This window comes from Platalea leucorodia (assembly GCF_965183815.1).
Source record: "Platalea leucorodia genome assembly, chromosome: 4".
Taxonomy (NCBI): domain Eukaryota; kingdom Metazoa; phylum Chordata; class Aves; order Pelecaniformes; family Threskiornithidae; genus Platalea; species Platalea leucorodia.
In genome coordinates this window covers 69695594-69723431 of record NC_138826.1, presented here as the reverse complement: position 1 = coordinate 69723431, position 27838 = coordinate 69695594, and the positions used below count along the sequence as shown (strand labels likewise).

The window sequence follows — 27838 nt, the reverse complement described above, 5'->3', positions numbered from 1 at the left end:
ACGTGCGGAGAAGGACACTTAAAAGTCGATTAGGTAAAAGTACAGTCGCTCTTTGGACTGGGCGATGACTTGGTTGTGCATGAGGAGCATTTAAGGCAGGCTGCCTTCTCCGCTCACCTCCGGCAGCTGTGGGACGTGGTGCTGCCGGGGCGCATGCATGCCCCACGGGAGAGGTCTGCCCCGGGGGTTTTGCTATTGCTCAGCTCCCCAGCCCTATGGAAGAACGAGGGAGGAAACGGAGAACTGATGATGATGGAGCGGCTGGCCTCGCAATGCCGTGTTATTCATAATGTGGTTGTGTGCTGCTAATTAATCTGGAATTATACTGTGAATGGCTTCATTTACTACAGTCTTAATTGGCTTTTGATGGAAATTGTGTGGAACCTCATGGAAGAGGGGGTTAGGGTAGGGTGTATCACTCAGGATAAATGCAATGCTTCCTTAGGCTCCTTTTTAGGAGAGGAGCCACCGCTCAAATCCCTGACCTCGTGTAAGGCCAGGCTGAAGTGGGGCTCTGTGGCCCGAAAAAGTCTCACTGGGGACAAAGTACTAGTGGAGGGGACTGGTGGTGGGCAGCTGAGAGATTTGCCTAGAAGCAGCGAGATGCTGAACCGTACTGCTGACCAGCCGGGCCCATCAGGCAGCCTACACCGGCTTTGTGGGTGAAGAGATGACTTGATGGGGAGAAAAAAAAAAAAAAGCCCTTGGAGCTGTTATCAAAGAAATTTGCTTCCTGCTCTTCACTCCCGCTGTATCCAGGGAAACATCTCCCTGTGTTGCCTTATAAAGAAACAGCATCGCACCAGAGCCGAGCTCACCTTTCACTTCTCCTCCTCCAAACTCCTGGCACTGAGTGCTCCTGGTGCGGCAGCAAGGGAAGCATCCTTCCTCCTGGCCTGGGCACGAGGGCACAGAGACAGCCCAGGCTCTTCCCTCCCAGACCCCTTTTCCCAATCCTGGGCTGTCCCTGGGGCTTGAGAGGACCCTGGCAAAACCTCCCAGCCCTGCAGGCTGCTGGATAGATGCAGCTTCCCCAGGCTGCCCCGTGGCAAGCAGGCGTGTGTCGAAAGCTGCTTGTTTCATTTCCTTCTCAACACTTCCCCACTGGGGGCTGAGAGGGGCATGGGGGCTGCGTGCACTGTGCCTGTGCTGCCAAATTCATCCTGGGTTGGAGCCGGCTCTTTCAGACCCCGTTTCTGCCTCCCAAAGCCTCCCCTGCAGCCGGTGCAGGTGCAAGGAGCTCACCTCTGGGGGAGAGACCGGCTCCCGTCTCATGCAAGTGCTAATGTTGTCGCTAGAAACTGCAGCAGGCTTTGAAGCAGAGGTATTGGCACAGCCAAAATAAGTTTTAACGAGGTAACACACAGCCCAATTTGCTGTGCAGGCTTTTGATCCTTTCTGCTGTCAATGTAATTGCGTGCCATGCAGCTCGCAGCTCGCCAGCTCATCGTTTTTGGAAGCATGAGGCACCCAGCTGTCTCGCCCTGATGTGTCCTTGTGAGTAAGGCACGGATAAAGCTCTTGATCAACTTTTCCTTGAAGCCCGGCTCACCGTTTCCCTCTCACTTGGGAAGTTTCTTGGAGGTGACTTCAAGGATGTGGCTTATGCTCCAGCAAGGATCTGCAGTTAAGAAACTGCGGTGGGACCCCACACGAGGAAAGGTGCCGTGTTTGTGCTGTCCATGTTTACTCAGGCCCTTGCTGTGAAGCCGAAGGGAGTTTATCTGCACCACAACGCTCACCTCTCTGCTGCAGCCGGGGAGTTTGGTCCAAAGGAGAGAGAGCCAGTGCCGCTGGCAAGCCTGTTCTGTTGGAGGGTAACGTACAGCATCGCTACAGCCTAGGAGGAAATCTACACCAAGAGCAAAACCTCACCTACCCCAGAGGTCATTTGCCTGCACTGCTTCCCCAGGCAGAAGGTGAGAAAACCAGAGCTGTTTGAATAGAAAAGCTGGTGGAGCGGCTGGGGACAAGTGCCTGAATTTGGAGGGCTGGCTGGCGCAGGGCACGCGTCCCCACTGCCACCATCGGAAGCCTCAGGACACAGACGGGACCAACGTGGGGGCTCTAGCGGCCGAGGACGCGGCACCACGTGCAGCGTGGCCTGCAGGGCTGGTCCTTCCCTCGCAGGGCGTAGCACAGCCCCAGCGTAACTTTGGGGGACACTGAGGACAAGCAAAGCCTGGCACCGTGTCCCTGTGAAGAGACCTGACTCATTTGCTTCGGGCAGCAGATGAATGAGGATTAGGGAGAAAATCATGGAGAGAGACAGGATTGCAGCTTCTCTGTGGCTCCACTCTCATAACCCAGGAGCAGAGAGGTGTGTGATGGAGAGAGGAGGTGGGTACTCACTGCACGGACATGGGGCACAGCACAGGCGGAGCTGCATCCAGGATTATCGTGCAGGATTGTCTGGAAATAGCCTCTCTCCAAAGCCAGATTTCAAGGTCTTGGTCCCCTGGGTGGACAGAGCAGCTGTTCCCTGCTCTGCTGTCCGGGCTCTGGCAGAGCAGTCCCCCAAAATCTTCCCTCGGCATCCCCCCAGCACCTCTATGAGCTGTGCTACGGGACGCCCGCTCTCCGTAGGGCTGCAGTGCCTATGGCTCACCCAGCAGGAGAGGCTGCCTCATGACACCGCCATGAACTATTAAAAGCTGCAAGATGATTAAAATAAACTGTCACGGGACATTCATACCAAACAAAAAGCATGAGCTGGACTCCTCCATCTCCTAGGAAAGATCATCTATATTTGTAGGCAAGGGAGAGGACCTGAAGTTGGGAGGTGGTCGGGAGGCTCCCCAGACCCACTTCTCCATCGGCAAGCAGTGTGTGGGCAGCAGCACTTCTGCGGGCAGCTGACTCCTGTTTCCCCCGTCGAACAAAGCCTTCCCTGACGGCTGGGGTGAAGGAAGGAAACACCCCGCAGCAGGCAGCGCGGCAGGAAGAGCCAGGGCTGTAAAGGCTGGTGCTTTCCTCCCAGCTGTGGCAGAGCCGTGGCTGTGCTGTGAGAGGTGCCTGAGGAGGAGCCCGGGGGCACCTCTCTGCCGCGGTCCGGCTTGCTGGGGCGCAGGGCTGAGCCCTGCGCTGGTGTCTCCAGGGTAGGTGTATTTCAGAGGCAGGAAACCCTCCTGCCCGGCTCTTGCAGGGTCAGGCACGTACGCCGCAAAGGGTGCGACATGACTTTGGCCGCGCTTCCCGGTATTCCCTGCAGCAGGCAAAGCATGGGGCTGAGGTCTGACATATGGCCAGGTGCCTGGCTGGGTCCCTTGCAGCACCAGCAGCCTCACAGGCTCTGCTTGTGCCCGGTTTGTGCAAGCTGAGCTTCGGACAGCCCTGTCCCACCAAGGCAGAGGGCGCGTCCTGTGAATCCTAGCAGGCTGGTAGGACTTTCACCCCCCCCCGGGGCCAAGCAGAAGAGCCCACAGCTCCCTTCTGCACTCGATTTCCTCCAGCACAGGTTAGAGACTCCCTGACGTCCCTCCAGCTGGTCCCAGCAACCCTCCTGCCGGCCCAACAGGGCCCCTGTCTCTATGCGGGCAGGTAACACCCCTACCGTTACTAAAAACGAGGCACTTTTAGGTGCTTGTTTAGGCTGGGGGTGAAGGCTTGATTGCAACCACCCAAGTACTTTCACTGGGGATGATCACAGCCACCCCATTCCCAGGTCTACCAGCCCTGCATTGCTCCTCGTGTGGCTGAAACTGGGGACCCACCTGCGCACGGAGCAGGGCGAACCCGCCGTGTTTAAGTCGCCAGGTGAGAGAGAACCAAGCAGCAGCAATGGGTTGCACAGACAGCAAAATTTTTGCTTCAACATAATTTGCTCCCTTTACCTGCTTAGTTTTTGGGTGCTGCCTTTTCTTCTCCCTGGTTGCAACCGGCACAGCCCTTCTTGCTAACCCGGGCAGCTGCTGTGCCAGGGTACTAACTGCTCTCATGTGGTTTGGATGCTACTGCTTTCTGGTTTTGCTGAGCAGTGAATAGATAAAATATTTACTGTCTTTTCGCTTCTTTTACTTTTTTCTTTTTTGTTTCCTTTTTTTCTCCTCTCCTCTCCTTTCTGAGCTACCCAGCAAATACTTTGATGCCAGAGCCAGCCATAGCACAACATTTCACAGAAAATAAGTGCTCATGGCAATTCCTGCTCTGCAATTTGAACTTCTGTCCTCTTTAAAAAAAAAAAAAAAAGATATAAACGTTGATGGGAGAAAGACCGGTGGTGGAAATATAAAGCCTGCCTTTAGCCAATGCTCACACCTGTGTCTGCAGCTGGGCATAGGCTTATGCAGAAGCTGTCAGGTAAAATTTGGGGATGTGTGGATCTGGTAGGGTCCTACTGCTAAATTACAGCCTAAGAGGATGACGTGGAAATTGTGGATGGAGAATACCGGCTGTGACTGATGGACTGTGACACGTTTGAAAATTAAGTATCTCAGAAAACTAATGAAGAATGGTTTCAGCTGAAGAAATTTCTCACGGGTCGAAAACTGGAGGAAGGGGATGAATTATCAACGATACAGCAGGCGAAAAGGGGTTGCCTTATTTATTTCCAAAGCACAGTGAGACGTGATGTGTACTTACCTGTGTTGATTATGAGCCCCGCTGAGCTTGATTATAATCTGCTCTCCCGGGCGGGCGTGCTGCGCTCGGCGGCACGGAGGAAGTGCAAAAGGAATTTGTCTGCGCCAGGATGAAATGCCATTACCGGCTGCACGCTGCAGCAGGGGCTTGTTTCTGAGGGTCGGGGACCCCGCACCTCTCAGCCAGCCTGTGAGTGCTAAAGCACACGGGGAAAGGTTGTTGCAGCTGGTAATTTTTTTTTGGCCTGTTTCTGACTGGTTTGGTGCCGTGACACCTAAGCTGGCATTTCATCACAGCACAGAGGTGATAGTGTGAGGTGATCTTCGAAACCAAGCAACAGCTTGATAATAGCTTTATATTAAACGGGGAGCTTTGCTGTAAACTAATTCTAAAGCAGCCGCCCTGCAGAAGTAGAGGACCTGAAAACTGCTTTAACAGTAATTTTAGTGGAGCTCGAGCAATTTATGAAAGGGATTACTTGGCGTGATGTCTGTGCTAGCAGGGCTCTGGGCTCAGCGCCACAGGATGGCCGCGGGCAGCACGAGCAGGGATTTTGGGTACACTGCAGAGACCTCGGTGGGTGCTGGGGAAGAAGAGGGCTGAGGGGAGGAAGGGCAGCAACTCCTCGGCTTGCAGGCTCACACTCACGGTAGCTCTGGAGCCTTCAACAAGGTTTTGGCAGCGGAGGGGTGAGTTCGTGCCTGTTTGTGATCTGAACCTCTGGCTCTCATTTCTCCTCGTCTCCCTTCCCCTACTAATGGCTCCCAAGGGAAAGTTCCTGCTGCAGAAACAGGGAGGAAAAGAAAAACCACAAAAGCAGAGGGCTGAGGGATGCACAGGGGGAAGCAACCTCCAAGGGGCCGGCCCGCTGGAGCAGATGCAGGGATGTTGGTGAGGGAGCTGCAGTGGGGGTGGACACCCCGCCCCCCCCACGCATCCAGGCCTGGGTTCCCATCGGTCCAGGCCAGCGGGGAGCTGCACAGGAGGGTGCAAGTCGAGAACGTGCCCCCAGATCCCCAGCGACCTTCTAACAGCAGGAGCCCAGGGGCTCGCTTGGGACCCAGTGCCCAGCACCGTGCATGGTGGTGGGGGGCCAGAGCATCCCCCTCCAGGCAGGATGGGCAGCCGGAGGAGACGGAGACCCTGGGAGGGATCCACCGGTGAGGGGCGAGCCGCTTGTGTGCACGCAGCAGCCCCTTGCAAGGAGTAGAAAAGAGCAGTGCTGAGGCTTTCTTAAAGCTTTATGTGTATGCGTGTGCACGTGAGTGTTTGTGTGTGCATACATGTACATATAACCTTCCATATGGGTGTATACAGACACATGTATGTAAAAGTTTGCATTAAGTAGAGTGTGGATGTTATCCAGGGTAAAGTCCGTTACATGGATATTGTAATTAACCTCTAAATACATACTGCAAACTGAGGAAACTCAGTGCTGAGGTCAAATACAAAATGTATTTGGTAAGCCTGTTAGGGTAAGAGATGTACAGCTGAGGCACCCAAACAGGGTGATGGCTGGAGAACGGGAATCAAGGGGAGAAAAAGATACTGTGTCTTTAAAAATCAGTGTAAGCGAGTCCAGGAGCTAAAACTGAAGTGACTCCACCAGAATGACATGGTTATAGCCTGGTACCACAATTACATTTATTTAGGTCCCCTACCTGTGCATTCCCGCTGCGGAAGAATATGCTCATATTGCCTCCAGCTTTCCCCTTCACCCTAAATTGCCTGAATTTATAGCACATACTTGGGAGACTGTGGCAATTTCCCCATTCCATATTTAACCCATGTTACCCAAACCACCTTAACTCCACCTGAGTGCAACTTGTGTGAAGATAAGTGGTATTACTGAAGTCTGAGGCGAGCCTCGCGAGGGAGTGGGGCCAGCGCGGCAGTGGGAATCCTGAGTCACGCAGCTGATTTCTGGGTCAGCCAGACCCTACAGCACAGGGCCGGTGTCCCCGGCCAGCCCCAGTGTCACCCAGGCAGGGATTCCACCACGGTTTTATCATCAGCTTCGCAGGGCTGTGGATATCCCCTTCTGAATTTTGCATGGACTGGTAACGTTTTATTTTGGTTTGAATTTGTAGCCCTGCTCGCCTTCCAAATGGCTGTTGAGCAGGCAGGAATAGGAGAAGGGGCTGGAAAACATGACTAAATATGGCTGTGTTTCTGATTGCTACAGACTGTGGGATTAGCGGCCCCTTCTTGCCAGCAGCCACAGCTGAAGTTCCCAAGGTTTGAGGAGCACCAAGAAGAGCTGCAGTCCAGCTCTCCCCCCTTTGTTTTTTTTTCTTTTTTTTCTTTTTTTTTTTTTTGTTTTGTTTTGTTTGTTTTCCACAGAGAAATCTGCAACCTATTGTCTGGGCTAGCAAACTTGGCACCCTCCAGCTGCCTATAAAATTGCATTAGGCGTTTTTATTTCCTGTAGTGGATTATGTGTTGTCTGGATTTTGGATGATTCCAGGAGAGAGGGTTAGCCTTTTTTTTTCAGTGGGGGCTACAAATTGCATTTGAAATAATTTCATTTTCTTGGAGATAAGAGAGCACTGGCAACTGGCAGGGCAGACGGACATGTTTCGAGACAGATGTAGGCAGCTTCCCCTGCCTGCAACTTGCACAGCTGCTCTGGCCGTGCACGCAAGGCACAGCCCGGATTCAGCCCAGCACCAGAGCACTCGCCTTGTCCAGAAGCGTGTCAATAACCTCATTGATTGCAATGATATTTCTCATGCTTAAAGTTAAGCAAGTGCTTAAATGTCACGCTGAATCACAAGAAAAGGATTTCTTCGCGCTCTCGCAGAGTCAGTTCTCTTGACCTAGCTGGCTCTGTGTTCGTGCACGCATCGGGTTTTTATGCGAACTCTTAGTATTTATGCAGATGTAGCACGTACGGGAGATTTTCTTTACAAACCGGGGTTCGCCTAACTTTGAAAATATCCTCTTGGCTCATATGTACAGTATTTATTGTGCTTTATCGCCGTTTTCTAATATGGATCTGAAGCCAAAGAGGCAGTAACTATTTCTAGAGTGGAGAAATCACATAAAAAAAAAAAAAGTAGTATGTTTTCAAATCTTATTTGAAACGTGTGCTGTATCAGCAACAAACAGCACCGTGAAAGGGTAAAATCAGATTGCAAGTGCTTATTGGTACAACGTTATCATAAATTCACATAGCGCTTTTCTGTGCAAAGGAAAGCTAATAATCTTTTGCAGCAAACATACAATCTAAGGGCATGATTTTGTGATCATATTTGCGTGAGTAAGTAGTACGTGTCTCATAGTCCCTCTGATACAAACGCTGGACTACTGAATAGCCAGCAGGTGGAGTCATCTATAATGTATGTGTTGTGATCTGGAAAGTTGAGTAAGTACGGGTGGACACGTGGAAATTTCAGTTGAAAGTTGAGACCAAGGAAAATATGAGGAATGGAACTGGAAAACTCTGCAAAGACAGAGCACACAAAGAGCTAAAACTTTAGCAGCAGAAGAGGAGGGGCCTGCAAAATGTTTGGAATAGCGGAAAGCTGGAGCAATCCTGGAAACACTCCTGTGGCTTGGATCCCGAGGCGTAATTCATGCTGTTGTAATTTGCACAGATGGCGGCCGTCTCAAGGGAAGGCTCGAACAGCTGGAAAACATCAGGGTGTGGGTCTGCTTCAGCCGCACACCCTTTCTTTATCCCTGCATCAGTCACAGAAGTGAAAGGTAATACAGGGATCGCTGTAGAAGACATCTGCGAGCTATTCTCTGCCCTGGGAGATGGCTCCTCTTGCGAGTTGAGTCCTGTTAAGGACCAGCTTAGTTTGGCATTTTGTGTATAACAATGCACTTTCAGATGCTTTTCAATAAACCGATTAGGGAGAAAGAATCAGCCTTGACTCCAGAGATCAGCCATGTAGTAAATTGAGTTGTAGCTAAGGGGCCCCAATAAACAGGGTGCTTCACCGAAAACGAACAGGAGTTACGTGGTAACACCCGTTCTGTTCACATGATGTGCCCAGCCACCACAGCGGGTGTTTTGCTTTGTCCTTCGCTCCGTCTGCCTGTTACACCGGGAATGAATGCTGCCTCCGGCAGGGCATTTGCCCTTCTCAAGCTGCGCAGCCTCCAGCCTATTTGGAAACGAGCAGTTGCAAATAATGATTTGTACCGTCTGTTTGTCCGTGTGCCCATGTAGGCTGAATAATAATGTCATGGCCGCTCGGCTGCTATAAACTCGCGTCTGGGAGAGGAGAGGTTGGCACAGCCCTGAGGTACTTCAGAGACACAGCCAGGGATGCGTTTATGCAGGGGCTGCGGCGTCAGCGAGGCTACTGGAGAACTGCATCAACAGCCGTCACTGCTGGCCCGGTGACGTAGACTCCAGCCTCCAACAACCTCTGGTTCACTCCTGACAGGCAGCTCAGGGGAATAAATGCCAGGTATTTCCCTGCTTCTTGATCCCTGGCACCCAGAGGGTGGAGGAGAGCCAATGATTTTTTTTTTTTTCTGGTCCGCGTCCCCATGCACTCCCTGTGGTACCTCCGTGGCTCACGCTATTTATCTTGAGACGGTCAACCTCGCTGTCTCAACAGAGACAGCAAAAGACCTTTCGTTTCCCAGACAGGGTCTTCACACAGTTTCCTATTATTGCACATTTTGGGGATATGGTGGGCGGCCCCTTCATATTAGAAGTGCTGAAGGACCTACTTTATTCCAGTCCTTCCAGGCATAAGCAGTGCAGGCAGATGGCATTTTTATGCTAACTGCATATATGCAGATAACTGCATCTGCACTGCAGGTGTCGTACTGCTTTAGCAGCATCGGTATACCTGAAACGGCGCAAATTTGTGCATGACGATACCCTACAGAACCACAGACCAAGCAGCAATTAGCAACGATAAATGCGCTGCAGCCGTGTTTGAAGCCAGCAGGAAAAGGAGTGAGGAAAGTTTTGCTCTGAGCTCTCCGGTTGATTCCCAGCTGTTGACATTGCTGCTCTGCCGGAGCGCCAAGGTGCTCGGTGGCATTTGCTGAAGCCAGGTGTCCTCATCGCAAGAGGTGGCACTGGGAAAAGATCGGGTGCATTGTGGGTGTTGACCCACTGACTGACAGCTGCCAGCACCCTTGCGTCAGAATGACATATCGATACTGGCCTCCTGCCACTGCTTGGGGACTGGCATCCTTCCGGCAGACGGTTTAAGTCAGGTGACAAGGTCTTTGGATTTTGTTGACTTTTAGGTTATGTATTTTTGGCTGTGTGCTAATCGGTGACAAGGAAAGGCAGCTTCTGTTAATAAAGTTTTGTAGCAAAGAGCTGGCCCGAGATAAGCAAGGAGAAACATTTACCCACACTCGTTGCTATGGAAAGCTCCATCACCGCTTCCTGCGAAACCAGGACCAAAGTGCAGGCTGAGACTTTACCTAGGCGGCACTTCATTACCTGCGGGAGTACTGCTGTCAGGAGGAAGAGTGTTTGGCTCCAGAAGCTTGGCTGGCAGGATAGAAACAGCAGGAATGAGCAGGGTTGGGCAGGTCACTAAACCTCCTCCGACCCGCTTAGCAGAGAGACCAAATCCACTGGGAAGGAAAGGGGCAAAGCCGTGGGAGGCTGTGAGGGCAAGAGGGAGCTGCTCAGCAGGATGAGACATCATGTGTAGATGATGGAAGCAGCAAGAAACCATCCTCAGTTGTGGCGAGGAGAGATTTGCTTTGAACTGTCTCCTAATGATTTCTATGCCTTTGGGTCAAAGACTAACAGCCGAGTTTGTGCCTCACTTCACGCCTGTGCCGTAGAACCTGCCTGAGTCATTGCCTCTGCCCTGGGACCCAGCTCTTTGTACTTCCGTAGGTGTTTCACACCCGGCGCCCTGGTGCCACCTGATCTCCAGCCCAGTGGGAGCACCAGCACATGTTCCTTCAAGGAATTCCTTCAGAGGGCGTCTTTCTAGGGGGGGAACCCCCCCAACTTCACTCTAAAATGATATGAATCTGTTCAGAAAGATATATGCTTTACACCAGCTTCTGAGAGCTCTCTGGAAGGACAACGTTTCTTGTAGTTGCCTCTTGCTGAACTGTCGAAGACAAAGCACTGGTGAGCGCTCTGCAAACTTGTCCATAAAACCACGGCACGTAGGAGCCTTTGGCGAGAGTGCTCTACAGCAGTGGAAGGGTTAACAGAGGAGTCAGCTGTCTGTTTAGTATGTCTCAGATGTCACATACAAATACCTAAAAGGCAGCTGGGTTGTGTGAAAGGAAATCAACGGATTAAGGTTGTAGTCCCAGCTCAAAAGCTTTTTTGTGACTTCAGGAATGCCTCATATCCCATCTGTTAAATGGAGATAATACCTATCCCACAAGCATACTGCGAAGATTAATTCATTAATCTTTTTTAAGAGGAAACGGAAAGAGCTAGAGAAATAATAATATGAAATATCATGGCAGTAATGACAGAAAGCAAATGATAGCACAGAGCACGGCAGCAGCAACGGCATGTCAGTTTGGTAGGGAGGGCGCCGTACCCTGCCGCAGCTCTTTTCACCCGCAGCATAACTGAGGGTGCTCTGCGCTCTGCAGTGGTCCCGGCTGCTCCGCTGGCAGGCTGCAGACCACGGCCAGCCGAAAACGCCTCGCCAAGGGACCTGCCTACGGCACTGCCAGCTTCCCTGGGCACGCTCTGCGGCACAGACCACATGAACGCAGGAGGCGCAGGGGAACTGGCAGCAGCTTTGGCACCTGCATGGCAGGAGATGGTGGAAATGGGGCTAGGGGAAGACGAAGAGAAAAATGGAGGCTGGGCACTGTAGAGCAACTCCTTCTTTCGATATCCCTCCAGGGGAGTATCAGACACCTAGACCACAGTGAGAGGAACGCTCCTGAGCGCACACACAGATTTGTCTCCAAACTGTTTACTCCTAACTTGTCTTCAGGTTGAAGCCTTCCGCAGGACCTCACGGGCAATATCTTAACCTGTACCCTTCATCTAGAACCCCTCCTTAAAATTAGGAGGACGACAAATACAGAAATGGTGCTTTTCTCTGAATGAGTAGCATCCCAGTCACGAGAATCTCACCTTCTTTTCAAGCCAGGAGTGGACTGAACACGTTCCTTCAATGTTGTTTGACAGCGTGGCTCATTTTATCAAACCCAGTCAAGATGAGTAAGAAAGACACGTGTTTACCCCTGGTGGGCGAGCAGACAAAAGCTGCGTGTAATTGTCCTCTGGGTGCCTGCCACTCCATGGGGATTTGTAATCATTTTGAAAAAAGAGATTTTTCCCTGTCACTGGAGGAGAGAAGCTGGCACCTCAGCACAAAAACATACCACTTAAAATAGCTTTTAATGTGGCCTTGAAAACTATTTTTGGATCAGGAAAAATGTGGTGTAAGGGAAGACTAGAGTCATGTATTGTAACTGTCACTCAAAACCAAAGGCTCTGTCATTTCATAAAGATCAGCAGATGTGTAAAGACATGCCAAGATAACCTAACTGGTCCACAGGCTTCGTTACACATGCTGATACTCCAGAAGTCAAGAAGGGCTTCCCACGATGTGCGTTGACTCGCAGTGACCACCTCCCTTCCCGGTTTTCTCCTCTTCCTCCAAAGCGTTGGCAGGCAGAGGAAGAGCACCAATCCCATCCCGTAATAAAGCCAACCGCAGATGTGTATCATGATCTGCAGATGAGTTCTCTATCAAGTTGCCACAGCTTCCAGGCTACTTTCAGGACACTACAGCCTGCCTGTGTGTTCCTCGTTCTAGAGCAGACATCGTCCTTGGTGCTGCCAGGCAGCAGCTGCGTAAGAAAATCAACTTCACATTTCTGTTGAGGATCCCACATTTGTTTCTCAAGATCAAAAATGTGGCGACATACAAAAGGGCTGATGAACAGGCTTCAGGTTTTTGAAGACTGGTGTCTCCATCTGGTTGGCAGTTATCTGCAGCAGAACGAATGAGGAGTTATGTATAAAAATGCAGGAGAAACCCAGGGAGGCTATTAGGAACGGGAAAGCAGATCGGCCCCTTTAGCAAGAAACCAGATGCAGACCGGGGCTGTGAGAGGAGCCCTGGGGTGAGCTGCCCGGGACAGCATGGAGGAAGCCTCGAAATGGCCAGAAAGGACCCGTGCCGCGAGCGATGGGAGGATGCGCTGAGCGGGGGCACCGAGCATCAGGTACCGAGTCGGGGAGCGCACCCCCGGGAGCCGGATGCTCCTGCAGCAGGGGATCAAAGCCAGGAGCCCTCACCCCGGACTCGCCTCAGCCCGGTACCGCTCCCCGCAGCCAGGGCCGCGGCACCTCGCCGCCACGGGCCGCCCCGCGCCAGCGGGGACAGGCCCGTGGCCGTGCCTGCGGCGGGGCCGGCGGGACCGGGCTCTGCCCGAGGGGCGGCCGCTCCGCAGCCCTGCGCCCAGCCCGGCCCGGCGGCCCCGGCCCCGCCGCGGCGGGGGGTCCTGCGCCACCGCGGTCCACGAAAGAGATGCACCGGCCCAAACCACGGAGCCTTTGGCCCAGCCCCGTCGCAAAAAAGCCGCCGCCAGGAGCAGGCAGGGACCAGGCCGCCTTCCCGCCTTCACCCTGCGGCCGCCTCCCCCCGCCGCCACCAGCCGAGCCGCGCTCTCGGCTCAGCCCAGGCCGCGGGGGACGAGGCGGCCCCAGCGCGGGGCCGGGCGGACGCCGCCCGAGGCGGGCCCCGCCTGCGGCGGCAGGGCCGAGCCGGCGGGCGGCCATTTCCCGCCGCCCCGTGCGGCTCAGCGGCGGCAACGGCGGCGGCGGCGGCGGCGGGCGGCCTCTGCCCCGCGGCGGCCCCGCCCCGCCCCGCCCCGCGCCCCGCCCCCGCCCCGCCCGCCGCCGCCGCCGCCGAAGGTTGCCGAGCGGGGGTCGCGCGGCTCCGGCGGCCCGGCCGGCGCTTCCGGAGATTGCCGAGAGGCTTCGGCCCCTCCTCAGCCGCCGCCGAGCCCGCGGCCGAGGCGCCCCGGCGGCTCGGAGCCCGCTGCGCCGCTGCTCTGGTCGCGGCGCGGGGCTCGCCCTCCTCCTTCTCCTCCTCCTCTCCTCCTCCTCCTCCGGCAGCGCCGGGCGTCGCGGTGACAGAGCGGGGCGATCGCGGCGGGGGGCGGCCGGGGCTCCGGCGGCGCGGATGGCGGAGGGCGGCCAGCCCCCGCAGCAGCAGCAGCAGCAGCCACAGCCGCAGCTCCTGGCCGGCGGCGGCGGCGGCGGCGGCGGCGGCGGCGGGGGGGCCGCCGCCCGCGGCGTGAAGCGGGAGCCGGAGCTGGAGCAGCCCATGCCCGCTGGGGACGGCGCCGAGGGCGGCCACAGCAAGCGGCTGCGGACGGAGGCGGAGGCCGACGGCGGCGGCATGCAGGTAGCGGGCAGGGCCGGGCCGGGCGGGCCCTCGCCGGCTCTCCCGCACCGGGGCTCGGCGGGAGGGGGGCGGCCGGGCCGCGTTTAATTTGGGTTTGCGGGGTTCAGCGCGCTGCTTGCGGGCGCGGGGCCCTCTCCCCCGCCGGCGCGGCCGGGAGCAGCGGGGGGCAGCGGGGCTCCTGCCCGGGGCTCCCCGGCCCGCGGCGGGCGGCGGCCGGGGCGCAGCCCAGCACGTGGGGCGGCGGCGGGGGCCCTCGGGGAGCCGCCGCTGGGTGCGGGGCCCGGGCAGCGCCGCCCGCCGGGGAGGCCGCGGGTGGCGGGGCTGGGCGCGGGGCGCGGGCAGCGCTTTGGGGGCCGGCGGCGGCTCCCCCGCGCCGCCTGGGGCCTCGTAACCCACCGGGGGCACCGCCAGGTGCTGCCGGGGGAGGGGGAAAGGGGCCGCGGGGCGTGGGGCGGGCGTCTTCCAGCTCGGCAGAGGGGCTGCCGGCAGGATCTTGCCTTCCTGCCGGCTTCTGCCAGCGCCTTTCGATCGTCCTCAAAACACTGCTCTTCCCGGTGCGTGCGCTTTTGTGTCCGTGGGGCGATGCTGCCAAGGTGTTTCTGCTTTCCTTTGTCTGGGTGTTGTACAGGGTTGTGTTATTATGGCAATTGCACTGGCCTCTTTTGCTTCCGTTTCTTGCGACGAGCATATCGGAGCTCTTTGGAAGCAGCGCGATTTATTCATCTGAACGTGTTTCTGTTCTTACCTTTGCTTGGGTTGGTGAGCGCTGTTGATAGTTTCCAAGGGGAGCATCCTGTCCTCTCCAGCGTGCTTCTCGTCTGGATGCCAAATGATGGCCAAGGATCGTCCCTTTTCATTTCCCAGGCTGTCCCCAGTTTGCGTGCTCAAGACTTTTTTTTTTTTTTTTTTAATAGCTTGCAGCAGGAGGGTTTTGTTTGTGGTTCTGTTTGATGTTCAGCCTTTTGTGGTGGTCTCTCCACCTCACAACGTCACTTTTCTCCCAGCGTGATGGTGTGGGCTGAACATAGGCTGGAAGCTTCACACCCGAGTGCTGCCGCTCGTGCTCCCGCAAGGGCCAGCGAAAACCGCGCCGTGCTCTTTTATTCCTTGAAGTAGTATCTTCTCCCACGCGTAGGTGTCAAGTATGACTCAGACAATGTGTATAATTGCAAGGAGAAAGGCGCTCAGCACTGAAGGAGTGCTCATACGTTGTGTCTTGCTAGGAGTCATGAATGAGTGCGTGAACGTGGTGACATGAAGTTCTTCCAGCTCCTCAGAGTTGAACTGAGGCACAGGTCCTGCGTAGCTACAGGAGATGCACCAGTTTACCTGCAGTTAGTGGTTAAACTGGTTGGTGTTGATGTCAACCAGTGGTAAACCAACTGAAAGGGGCTTGAACTGGTTTAACAAAAGGGTCTTAAAGTTTTATTGTTTTCATTGCAAACAAGTACAATTTCTGTATACGTAAAAGGCTCTCTATATTTACATCTCTATATTTACACCGAGGAAAGCATTTTGTTATATGTTCATTGAATAGTACAAGATATTAAGATTGCACCATTCAACCATGGGGCTGCGACAGCGTGCACGCACAGCAATGTGTAGTGCTGGTGGTAATGGTAGTAAGGATTAATTGTGGATCTTAGCAGAAAGTTGGGTTTTGTTTCCATATCAAACGCTGGCAAACAGCGGAGAAATTAGGTGGAGAAGTGCAACTAGCAGAGTCCAATTTTAAAGTTAAGTGTGTTTATAGTCAGTACACCTATTCTTCAGACTGGGACCCCCGTATTGTAGTTACTTGATATTCTTAGCATAATTTTAATCTTCCCATATGTATATATATGATAAAGATTTTTCAATCTTTTCAGTATAAAAGATGAAAATAAACATATGTATGTATGTGCATATATATATGTGCACACACATACCATTATGTCCAGAAGTTTCCCTTGACTTTTTTTACTGTTAAAGAGTGTGGTTTGTTTATTTGGAGAATCTTCTCATGGTTGTAAGCAAGAAATATCAAATTTGAAGCCAAACTTACAAACGATATCAGAGCTAGCAAAAATGTGTTCTTTAATGTTTGGGAAATCCGATATATTTCTACCTAAAAGTCAAAACACAAGATTGCCTTTCATGAGGATTTCTGTTCAGATAGTGTATTCTTTTGAAGTACCTTATTTTAGAATAACGGGTTCTTTTTAGTAAATTCTAATGTTTAACTGTACGTAATGCTTACAAGAGGAATAAAGAGCCTATTCTTTGATTTTTTTTTTTTTCTTTTTTTTTTTTTCCCCCCTCTCATATGTGCTAGAGGCTTTCTGGAAGCTGGAAATAACACCAGCAACTGTTGTACCTTGTTTTTCCTGTAGATCCTGTCAATTTTCTGCTTCCTGTTCCAGAGCCACAGGCTTTTGCTGTGTAAACTTGGTGAGCTCGTGGCTCTGGGCTGATAGCGAGGAATCCCGGGATGCCACACTTGCCACAGTTTCTTCTTTGCATAACCCCTACCTACCGATGGTTCAGGATATGAACACGGCTTGTAATGCTGAAATAAATTGTTTAGCTATTAGAAATTACTCATGCAACTGTAAAACTAATAGCTTTTTTTTGGGTCTGTTAACATGAAATATAAAAACTAGCCTGTAGGAAGATAAGATAGTAGCTAGTTATTAAGAACTTGGGGCAAAGTGTGCCTTAAAGCCTAAAGTAGCCCTTAAATTTACTGGGCTTCTTGTTTTCTGCTGTCTCAGGCCAGCATGCTCAGACAGCTTATGCAGTTAGGGTTTCATTATCTAATCCATCTCCGATCAAGCCGGATAAATGGTGTTTGGCCAGTGCTGATCTTGTTAGGAGAGTGGTGTAAAGCTGCTTGAGTTGGGATTGGGACAAATCGGATCATGGCTGCTATCTGCTTCTGGGACATATTTCAGTTAATCATGGCATGGGAGGAAAAGGTCCAGCACAAACTGCTGCTTTTTAGCTCCCTCTGGTCCATAAGTGGCAAAAATCAAACGCCACCAGCCAGGAATGTCTCCTGGAAGTATTTGGATATGTTTGTAAACTTTGGAAGTGAAGGGCCCTGAAGGTACTGCTGCTTTTTAACTGTATAAATACTAGTTAGGAACTAGCTTGCTCTCTGTTTGCTGGCTTGGATGAGTTGAATCATTTGGATCTGCTTGCTGAGCCGGGTAAAAATAGTACCTAACAGAGGGGAGGAAAAAAAAAAAAAGGAAAGTTATATTGGCTTAAGTCACTTGTGAAACTGCACTGAAATGCAATTGTTGATGCAGCTGTATTTGCTGCTTGTCAGAAGAGGTTGACTGCTGCACAGATGGAAGAGAAAGTACCCTTGCAATAATCTCTCTCCTCCTCTGTTCCTTTCATGATGAAAGATGAGAAATGTTGTGACTAGCTGGGAAGTGTCCCTTCTTTCTCTTTGGAGCTGCAGACAAAGGTGTAATGCCAGGGTGCTGTGTTTGTCTTCCCCATCGAGGTGCTAGAGGTGTACCAGCCAGCTTACACTGCTGAAGAAAGTTATTAAAATATCTTCTGGTTGCTTTGCATGGAGTTGAACGAGTTAATCAACTCCTCATTCGGTCCCCAAACTGAATTTTGGTTTAGCTTTTTTATGGGGTCTAGGCTGGTTAGTGAATTAAAATTATACCTAGGGGTAATATGTGGTTGGAATCAGATGCAAGGTGTGAACAGAGCTGATCTTTGTTCCTCTTTGACGAATGACTTGTGTGCTCAGCATCCCTGTGTCTTCGTGGGAATTACTCTTCTGCAACCATGAGCACGGCCCGCTGCTCAGGGAAGACAGTTAATGCAGCTGTGGTCTATGCTTTGTCCAGTCCACCTAAGCTTCTGGTGGCAGCGGCGAGTGGTGACTTTGTGTTGTCATTCAGGCATGTTTGCATGGAGTTCATAAAGATGACTAGCGGTGTTGAGATCAGTCCCCTGTGACTAAATAATGACGTAATAGGTGATACGTCTTCGCTCCGCGAGAAAGTCTGCGGTTTCTCTTCCTGCCGCGAGCCAGAAGATGGTCTGTAACACCCTCTACCAGCTTGACTCCTTCCAGCACGAAGACTGGAAACCTTGAACAGCAGCGTGCCGCAGAAAGGAGAGCGCGGGGACGTTGCTGGTGCTTCATGACAACCGGTGTCCTTGTTCAAACTATGGCCCGTTCGTGGTGCTCCAGAGGAGCCCAAGAAATCAGTCTGCTGATAATTTCCAAAGACAGGTTTGGGTTTTACAAGTAAGAAGGCTGACTGGGACTGCGACTGAGCAGGGGCCAGCGAATAACAGTGGGAGACCCTATGGAAATCTGTACTTTTAAATCTTACAGAAGCGAACATCTAGTTCCAGTAAATCGTGGAAAAGCTGTGTAATCAGGTTAGCTTTTTCCTCCCTCTTATTATTCATGGCATGGCTGTCTTCATAAAGAGATGCAGAGCAATACAGGGGATACAAGATATTCTAGAGAAGAAGTGAAGTTCCAATTTTTAGAAGCTGACCCCTGCCTTGGATCCCGGATGAGGTTTCCTGGGATGCTGTTTGGACAGACTATTGCTGATGTGATGAGACATAATGAATCACCTTTAAGTTTGTTGTTATTTCTCTGTTTGCTTTTGTCCTTTGGTTTTTTAAAATATTTGAGTGTTATGAGTTAGACCTGACACAGTCTGGGAAGACTTAGAAAATCTCCAGTTCAAAGAAAACGTTTGGCAAACAGACTGAAAGTTGGGATTTTAGAGATGTTGAGAGCACTTTAATGTTGGCTCTTTTCTTGCCATATTCAGGAAAATGGAAAGCCCAAGTGAAGTATTCTGGATGCTTTAGTACCCCTCCAGGCTCTGTCGGTATTTCTCTTTGGATTTCAGAGGTTTGCGTTTAAAGGTGATGGCTGCGGTTCTGAGGTTGGAAGCCGAACAGAGGTCTGGCTCTGCTGGAGATGGTTTCCTTCTGTGTATGTGTACCAGCTGTAGACATATGCCTTTTATTTTTCCTTTTCAGAATTCCCATTTAGAAACATGAGCGTGCTGGCATTTTGCAGAAAGCCTGGGTTCTCCCTTGCGTTTTGAAAAGGCTGCCCGCCTAGCTGAGTTTGGAGCAGCGTGCCTCTCTCCCAGGCACGTCCTGTGAAATACGCTCTGTCGGCTTTTCCTCCCAATGACCTAGCAAGCAGGGCTCCCACCTTGCCCTTTTGCATCCGGGGTCCACCCTTCTGTTTTCAAAACTGTCTCAAAGCAGTGCTGGTCACTGAAGCAGCAGCAACTGTGTTGCTGTGCTAGCTTTGTGCTTTATTGTGGCTGCACCAAGGGCTTTCAGCTACTCTGCTGCAGCGGGGCTGGTGGCAACAGGAATACCAGAATGCAGGAGATGTAAAGGAGGCAGCAGTAAAATAAAATAAAAATAAATAAATAAATAAAAAAACTGCTTCATTTGCACTAGTGGTAGGGAAGCCAAGCTGAAGTCAAGGTGGATCTGAACGGAATTCTGTGTGTGGTCCTCAGCCCCCTGGAGACTGCTGCTGAAGGACGTACCCCTGTTAGCTTGGAAAAATAAAGCCTGTTGCTAGCAGCCTTTGGTTTGCTGCACTGGAACCTCTGCCCCTTTGGAAAATGTTAGGGGTCGCATGGATTGAAGATGCTTTAAAACTATCTCTGTACGCTGCTGTCTTTTCTCGTGGTGTGGGGCAAACCTTAGTTTTCATAGGAAGCGTAAGAGGAGGGCAGGTGTTTTGGTTGGCTGGAAACCTCTATTGAATTTGCCCATTTCTGATATTGCTTGACCTTCTGTGTGTGTGTGCTTTTGAAATGTGGTGGCTGAGGGATCAGAGGAACATCCAGAAGCAAAGTGAGAGAAGCAATTAAAGGTAACAAGTTCCAGTTCATTGAAGCATTCTGTTGATCTGCATTTTACAGTGGTATTGAGTGGACGCAGAAGTGTAGCTGTCATGAGATAATCCCGATGTTTAGGGATTAGAGCCGCTTGACTGCATTTTGGGCCTTAACTCCCTTTGCTCTCCAGTAAATTTAATTTTGCCATCAATCTTTTCTAAATTGAGGAAAATGCTAGTTTGAAAGGTGTGTATGTATTTTCCCCAGCACGCTTCCCCTTCCCTCCGCTTCACTTTCCTGAGCGCACCTCCTTTTTTCCAGGTAGAATTAGAGATGTTTGTAGGAGCCAAGCCCAACGATGGCAGGGGCTGTAGGAAACAGCCCTCACCCAGGCCTGGACCACGCCACCGTCCTGACCCGCGGGGCTCCTTGTCGGGGCTCTGCCGGGCTGTCCCGCTGAGCCGTGCCAGGGCACCTCTCCCGCAGGAGAGCTTTGCTGTCTGCTGGCCCTTGCTGAGAAGGGCCCGTCGTGGGTTCAAGTTTCCAACCTGCGTTCTCTGTTCTGGAGTATTTCCAGGGTGTTTGGGAAGAGGCTTGTGAACCGTTCCCCTCTCTTTCTCGTTTGGCTTGTCAGGTGTACGTATGGCATCTATCGAAACCACCCCTAGCAGCTCTCTTGCTGGACTGAAGGAAATGGGACACTAACTCCTTAACAGTGATATGATATATTTAAGTAGCCGCAAAGTAGGAAAGGTTGTATACAAAAGCCCCCTTGTTTAATGAGGGGGAACAGCCAAACTTGAGCTGGATCCAGCATCTCTTTGGGCAGAGCAGGAAACTTTGGCAGTTTCTGCCAGCTCAGTTGGTGCGACATTGGTGTTCAGTCAGCTGTACCATTGCCACCTCCTAACCTTTGGAGCGTGGGCAGAGTGTTCTTGTGATTCATGCTGATTAGAAACCAGGTTATGGGATCTTTTACTTGCATCTCTTGGGTAGGACAGTGGGATTCGGTCGGGCATGTTTTTGAAGTGGCTGTGCGTTCCCCGGGCTGTTGCTTATGTTTGCCTTTGTCTAGGAGAGTTTATTGTGAGGGAAGATCGGATGCTTGCTTCAAAGAGTGTGGGCTGGAAGCAATTGTTGCCTTTTCTGTATGACTTTCTTGGGTTTTATCTGCTCATAATTGCCTCAGCAATAATGCAACTATTAGCATAGAGATAGGGAAGAGCCTGCACCATTTAAGGGGGGGGGGGGAACCCAACGTATCAGCACTTTTTACCCTCTGGCTGTACGCAGCTAAATTTCCTTTAATAGAGAGGCTGAAGAAGCAACCTTATGTGGCATTTCTATGTGTTGCAAATATCAAAATATTCTCTCCAGAGGCCTTTGAGGCCCTGGTGTCTGGATCCAGCTCAGGTTTCTTCAAGCCAGTGGAGCATGCTCTTTTAACTGAGGCTTTCTGCACAGCTTTTCCCCTGCGATTTCTGTAGGAGATTCCTGCAGACATTTGGGGTGGTTGTCACCGCTGGGGGCGATGCCCAGGAAGAAAATCCCACCAAGGCATCACTTAAAAGCCTTGATTTTAGTGCTGCGTGGGCTGAGGAGAGGCTGTAGCTGGGATCCTAGGCCTATAATTTGCTGCTTGCGGTTGCCATTCCCTTACCCGGAGGGGGCTGGGAAGGTTGCCTTTCCTCCAGCCTGCTCGCCCTCGCAGGCGGGCGAGGCGGGGGGAAGGCTGGGCTCTGCCCTGCCGCAGGGCTGGGCACCTTCTCCCCCGGGCCCCGGCTCTGCAAGCGGCATAGCCAGGCGTGGCTCTCGGAGCAGCTGCTGCGAGACGGTGCTTCTGAGCCATCTCTGCCCGGCTTTTTGGTTTTTATTCTGTTCTGTGGCTTTGCTTCCTTTTTGTGGGAAGAAGAAATGAGGGGAAGTGTGCGCATTAAAGGGCTTCTCCGTTACCCTTCGTACTCTCCTGTCCTGGAGAAAAGGTCCGTCAGAGGCCTCTTCCCTATCCTTGTTTCATGTTAAAAGCCCTGTGTAGCCTTGGAGCAAAGCTGGACCAGGATGGAGTATGTTTGGTAGGTGCTTCTCCTTGCCTGTAGGCACTAGTTCGTCTTGAAGCTCGAACTTTGGAGAGACCTAGGGTGGTTCCTGGAATTAAAGACCTCTCTCTCTAAGTGATGCCGCTTCTATTTCCACTCGTGGGACCAGCCACACAACCTGGGGAGATCCAAAATGTTTATTCAGGGAAGGAAACGAAACGTAGGCTGTGGTGTTGCCACAGGAGATTGAACCGTGGGGCATACTGAAGGAGGTGGAAGCTGGCAGCGTGGTGTGGGCAGATGTCCTGGGGCTGGTGGGATATACGAGAGTGGGAAGCAGGAGTTTGCGTGATGTCGGCCTCAGGAATGATCCAGATCATGGAGGAAACTGAGGCAGTAAAGTGTACCTATGACTTCTCCTGGTTTGACAAGATCTGAATGTCCCTTGGGCAGTCTGCAGGAGAAGTCACTTGACTTCTGAAGCTCCTGCCCATCCTGTTTTTTGTTTTGTCCAGGAGTGGAAGTTGAAATGTGTTAAAATGCAGAATGCCCTCAATGCTCCAGTTTTAGGAAGAGGTGTGTTATGCTATGGCGGTGCTGTGGGAGCTGGTGTTTGTCCTGGGTGGCCTGAAGCTGCTGGGCGCTGTCTCCTCAGTGCACAGGGGTGAGGAGACAGGGAACGTGCCAGAGTGAGAACCGGTACTGCAGCGGGCTGCGACTGGGGGAGGTTTAATCCATGGTACATCCCGCATGGCAGGGGCCGGAGCTCATACCCGGCAAGTGCCCAGCAGGAGGATGTGACAATAAGGCACCATGTGAGGTCTTAATTATGTGGTCGTACATTTGATGTTTTTAGAGATGACTTCATCTCCGTAAGTGCATCAAATGGATAACGCTCACTGAGGCGCTATTTAATCTAGCGGGAGTTTTGTTATCAGTTAAAATGGGCATGAGGTCAGGCTTTGGGCTGAGAACTATTCAATATTTCATTTCTTCCTTTTCATCTCATGTGTGACTCCAAACTGAATTTACTGCAGATAGTCTAAACCTTGCACTGCATACAGAACTATTAATTTTTAATGGTCTCTTCTACAGTACTCACTGCTGTAGTGTGGGTGCTTCACAGATATTAATGATCTTATTTTTGCAGTTTTCCTGAGAGGTAGAAAAGGTATATTACCTCTTATTATAGAAATGGGGAATTGAGGTACTGCTAATAAGACCAGTTTTGCAAAAATCCCATTGACGCTTGCAACCTGATTTATTTTTTGTTGTAGCTGGTGGGGTTTTGGTAATGTTTAAATCCTTGATCTACAGCTCTCTGCAACTTCCCCTGTACATATGAATACCTACCACTTCCACAGGCTGATCCGTAAGTGTGTCGTGCTGGGCAAATGTAAAGTGATGTTGTCTTCATCTAAAAAAAAAAAACAGCAGAAAAGCTTGAATTAAGCAACTTGGTCACCATCGCAGCAAAACTTTACTTGGAAGATGAGGTTTGAAATATAACTTTTTAAGTAGAAGGGACATTGCTCGTCTTCAACTACAAAACCACATACCTTTTGGTTTCTGCAGCTGTTTTTCCTGCTCAGAACGCAGTGCTTCCTAGGCTTGAATGAAGCGTGAGTCAGGAAAAAGTAGCACATAAACCTGATTTGTTGCAACATCGCTGCACATGAGGAAACAGAATGGAAGTTGCATGGGTAGCTGTAACTGATGTTTTTTAATCCACAGCCCTTGACTTTTGCAATTGAAAAGCTATTTTAGGAGAGAATGTAGCTACCTTGCCTTTTGAGTTAAAAGCATGTTTTGGTCTGTTAGCAAGCAGAAAGCTGCTGTGTGGACAGGAAAGGCAGGAACCGGCTCCCGACCCGCTCCCTGTGCTGGCTGCATGGGGGACCAGCAGCTCTCCCCCTTCCTGGGGACACAGGTCTTAGCGTGGGCACTCATGGGGTTAGTGGGGAGGAGAGGGAGGCCAGCTAAGACATGCTTTGCTGGGGAGGCTTTGTGACACCTTTGGGCTGCAAAACAATGCTGCTGCTGCTTGGGATTCGGGTGTCTTGGCTGAGAAGTACTCGGGTGATCATGGGCTTGGTATCTCCTTCCTTTTGCTTGTTGAATAACGTGTCCCTGATGCATACCATCGCTGCCTGCTTTTTATTGCTTCTCCATGGATGTTCGGTTCTGGTCTCTTCTTCTTAGCTGAGTACAGCGCTGAGAAAAGAGGGGACCAGAAACATGCTGTACAGCTGGGGCTCTGTCATCTGCAGAGAGCCCTGGAGAACAAGACTAGGATTTTGGTCTGGGTGCCCTATCTTGTTGCCAGGGTTGTCAGACTATGACACTGGAAGTAGTATAAAGCTGTAGGGGAGGAAAATAACACTCCATCCCGCTGTGTTTTCCCAAGAGGAGATAAAGACCAACCTGTCAATGCCGCCTTTGTGCCTCGGCGTGTGTTCTAGGGACTCTTGTTGCCTTGAAGCAAGGGGAGGAGATGAGGCTGGAGGCCTCTTCAGTGCACACATGAATCTACTGGAGACCTGGCATCTGCTAATGTCACCAGCTGGATCTAGCAGCTTTTTCTCAATATGACCTTTATACCTAAGCACTTCTTGGAAACTTATGACTTCCTGGGCTAGTTAGATTTCCCTAAGAGTGGTGGTCCACATGCCAAGTGCCTCATGTGAGAGCTGGGCTGAGAGGTCACAGGCACAAATAGCAGAGGCAAGGCCGACATTTGCCAGGGTGGGATGGTGGTGGCGGCATTTGTGCACACTGCTGTCTGTGTGATGGTTGCACGTCAACCATGGGCTGGAGAAAGCTTTAGAGAAGAGGAGAAGGGGAAGAAAAAAGGAAATGGACCAACTGTGGACTTTGATTTTCAAATAAAGAGGGTTGCAGTGGGACTTAACTCTTTTTAGTGTTTCCGTCTGTCTATCCCTTCTTCCAGTGTCCACTTCTGACCTGTGAGTTAGTCTTGTCCAATAACTGGACTGTTGTGGTGGTCTTGGATGCGGTGAATGAGGCCGAGACTGGCATTTGAGTATATGTTGTCTGACCAGTTATCTATGTGTCTATATATATGCCTGTGTGTGGCTACGCCAGGAAATTGAAATGATGCTTGTAATTAGGTCTGTTTTTTTTGTGTGTGCCTCTGTTCACTGATTGCATCCTTCCAGAAAAGACTTGCTGCATTTCACCATCTTGCCCGATCTCTTCTGTCTTCTTTCAACAGGAACATCGTGGTCAGTGCCAAATCCTGCAGATTCAGAAAAATAACTTTTTTCTGTTGATAAATCACAAATTAGCACCACTAAGAATTCTTGATGCTTCACGTTCTGTCCTGAAACCTCTCTGTCTGTGGGGTTGAGAACATATCTGAGCGGATCTCTTTCAGCCAGACTGTGACTGATGTATAGGTTTTCCTGGGGATGGGTGTTTCCCATGGGGAAGGTGTTGACTAGAAGGGATGGAGGTGCTGTCACACTTTCTTTGTGTGTGTCTTCCTCCTATTATTCAGTGCTTAAAGGGGTGAGTAAGGATTCCTCCTCGGCTGGTCAATGAGTTGATGTTTTCATCTTGAGGGGTATCAGGTAGTCATGACTGCTTTGCATGCCAGGAGGAGCATGGGTTGGATTCACAGCTTGGACCACGACTGCTTTAAGGACTAGGAATTTTTTGATGAGTGATTACACTTAACTCTGGGCTGTTAGTTGATGGATGTAGATGGAGCATGTCCATGTTGCTTGGGAAGGTTTCCTTAAATAGGCATGACCTTTCCAGTGAAAACAGGAAGATCGTTTTTGCGTTGTGTTGATTTTTTTTTTTTTTTTTTTTTGAGCTTGGCGCTTGTTTCATTTTTGGAACTGAGGATCACTGCAGGCATTTACCATAGAAGTAGCTTACAGTCTTGGTAGCTTTGTGGGGCAGGGTTTGGCAGCTCTGTTGGAGTTTGATAGGGAGATTGGCTTGCTTTGCAGTGCAGCATTTGATACAGCATTTGTTCATCCTTTCAGTATTTGTTCCATCCTTCTGTACCAGCCAGTGTTTTTCATCTTTGGTTATCTGGTTCTCCTTCTATATCATGCCAGCATCTGAAAATCTGAGGCGTTTCTATGTATAGGAAGAAGACTAGCCAGTCTGTATATTTTAACATGTAGATGGGGAATGGATGGTGCTTCACTAGGTCTGGTTCATTCTATGATAAAAATGTTCCTGTTTCTGTCAGGTTTTAGTATTTGTTGGTGTGAGGGTTGCAGGCAAACTGGGGAGAGTGGTCCTGTCCCCTCAGAACGAGGCACCCTCTGGCTACAACGTGAACACGGTGACAGTCTGCCTGAAGTAGTGCCTGTCCCTGACCATCCTTGGGAGGTGTATCAGGAGATGGGTGGTTTTGACTCCTGTGTGCACTGAAATTTTCCAAGGTGCCTGGTCTCAGCTATTTTGCCACTGTTGCTGACAAGGCATTAGCAAGCTCCTCTACGAACTCTGTAGTCTGTGTTTGCCTCTAAATAAGCACAAAATCTCCACGCTTGGGCTCCCATATCTATTGTAAAGTATTATGTGGGGTTGCTTCTCTTGGATTTGATGCTTGATAAAGAGATGATGCAAATACTCTGGAAAAGGTGTAGTTCAGTGGACAAACTGACCAGCCTTGATGGCACAGCAGTATCAAGTGTTTTGTTTGGTTTGTGTGGCTTACTTGATCCTCAGGGTTAGTCTGAAATACAATTTATATGTCCAATCTCCTGAGCAGTTTCTTATTCTAGGTCAGCAATTTCTTGATGCCTGAGTTCTTGGGAGTTTTCAGTTAAGGTTCACAGGTTTGTAGATCTGTCTGGTTGGTTCTGGGATTAGCAATTTTTACTTTCGTTTCCAGAATAGGATTTTAAAGACAATCCCTAAATCTCTGGGCCCTTTGGGCAGGAGTAAACATGTGGCATTGTTCCCCTTCCAAGGGTGAATTCCTACCATTGTAAGGCTTTCTCTGCCGCTGACTTCTTGGGCAGGATTTTGATGATGAATACAGTCACACTAAGTAGTGGAGAACTTCTTAATAGGTCATTTCTCAACTTTAATTCCTAGGTGAATATTTTTCTGTCTTGTATGGATTTTCCTGGGGTGCGAAAGCTGTTGGATGGTTAGCTTCACTTTCTGGACAATCTGCTTATCTACTGATGGTTACTGCCTATGCTTGTCATGGAGGCAACTATCTCCATGAAGTTGCTAGTAAAAATGGCAATGAATTTTGTATGGGCTGTGTTCGAACAAATGCACTGTGGAAATATGATTGCAGTGGGAAGGGAGGGCAGAGGATGGTACCACCCATCTCCCGAAGGCGGCTCCGTTCCAGCAGAGCTAGGGCAGCTGGTGCTGCCTTCCCTGGAGACTTTCACCTCTGGCTACTGTTAAATTAGCCCTGGGTTGGAGTTGCTGGAGGTGCGTCTTGTCAAATGCTAATTCAGCATGTTATATGTGAAGCTAATTGGCAGGGTAGAAAAAACGATGTGCCTGTAGGAGACTTTCTTCTTACCTGGAAGAGCTTAAGCAGTAAAAATGTAAAATGTCTGGTAGGAAAATTTCCTCTTCCTTGCACAGTTAGCAGCGATAACCAAAAGCAAATTATACAATGCTGTGTTCAGAGCCCTCTGATAGTATTGTCATGGCTTCTGCTTCTGTTTACAGATTTCCCATGTAGCTGAATTAAATTAACAAGACTGGTCAATTCATTGCTGCTGTATTTAACCCCCTGGGCAGCAATGAATCTGGCAAGGATGGAGCATCATTTTCATGTGCTGCTTGGAAAGGATATACAGCAGAATGAAATAGTGTTATTGCTTGGTGGAGAGGTTCGTAGTCACAGCTCAGATGTCAGACGAAGGGAATAGAGAAGGTTCCCAGAAGTCCTTTTCCTCCACGACTTCCAGTGTGGCTCAGCCACTCGAGTGAGTTAGGTAGCGTGAAGTTTTTTGTCGTGTATGGGCTAGCCAGAGACTAATGTATCCACAGAGTTTGTTCAAGGCAGATAGCATTA

At 50.7% G+C, this 27838-nt stretch overlaps 1 protein-coding gene across 1 annotated transcript in view; it reads left to right on the top strand.

The window, feature by feature from the left end:
- Nucleotides 1-13697: 13697 nt before the first annotated feature.
- RBFOX2 (RNA binding fox-1 homolog 2) overlaps nt 13698-27838 on the top strand; it is a gene marked incomplete at its 5' end in the record, with an annotated part of 168826 nt that continues 154685 nt past the window's right edge. The window contains one exon of the mRNA XM_082308769.1: nt 13698-13922. Within this exon, the coding sequence (XP_082164895.1) occupies nt 13698-13922 (225 nt within the window). The remainder of the gene's footprint in view (nt 13923-27838) is intronic.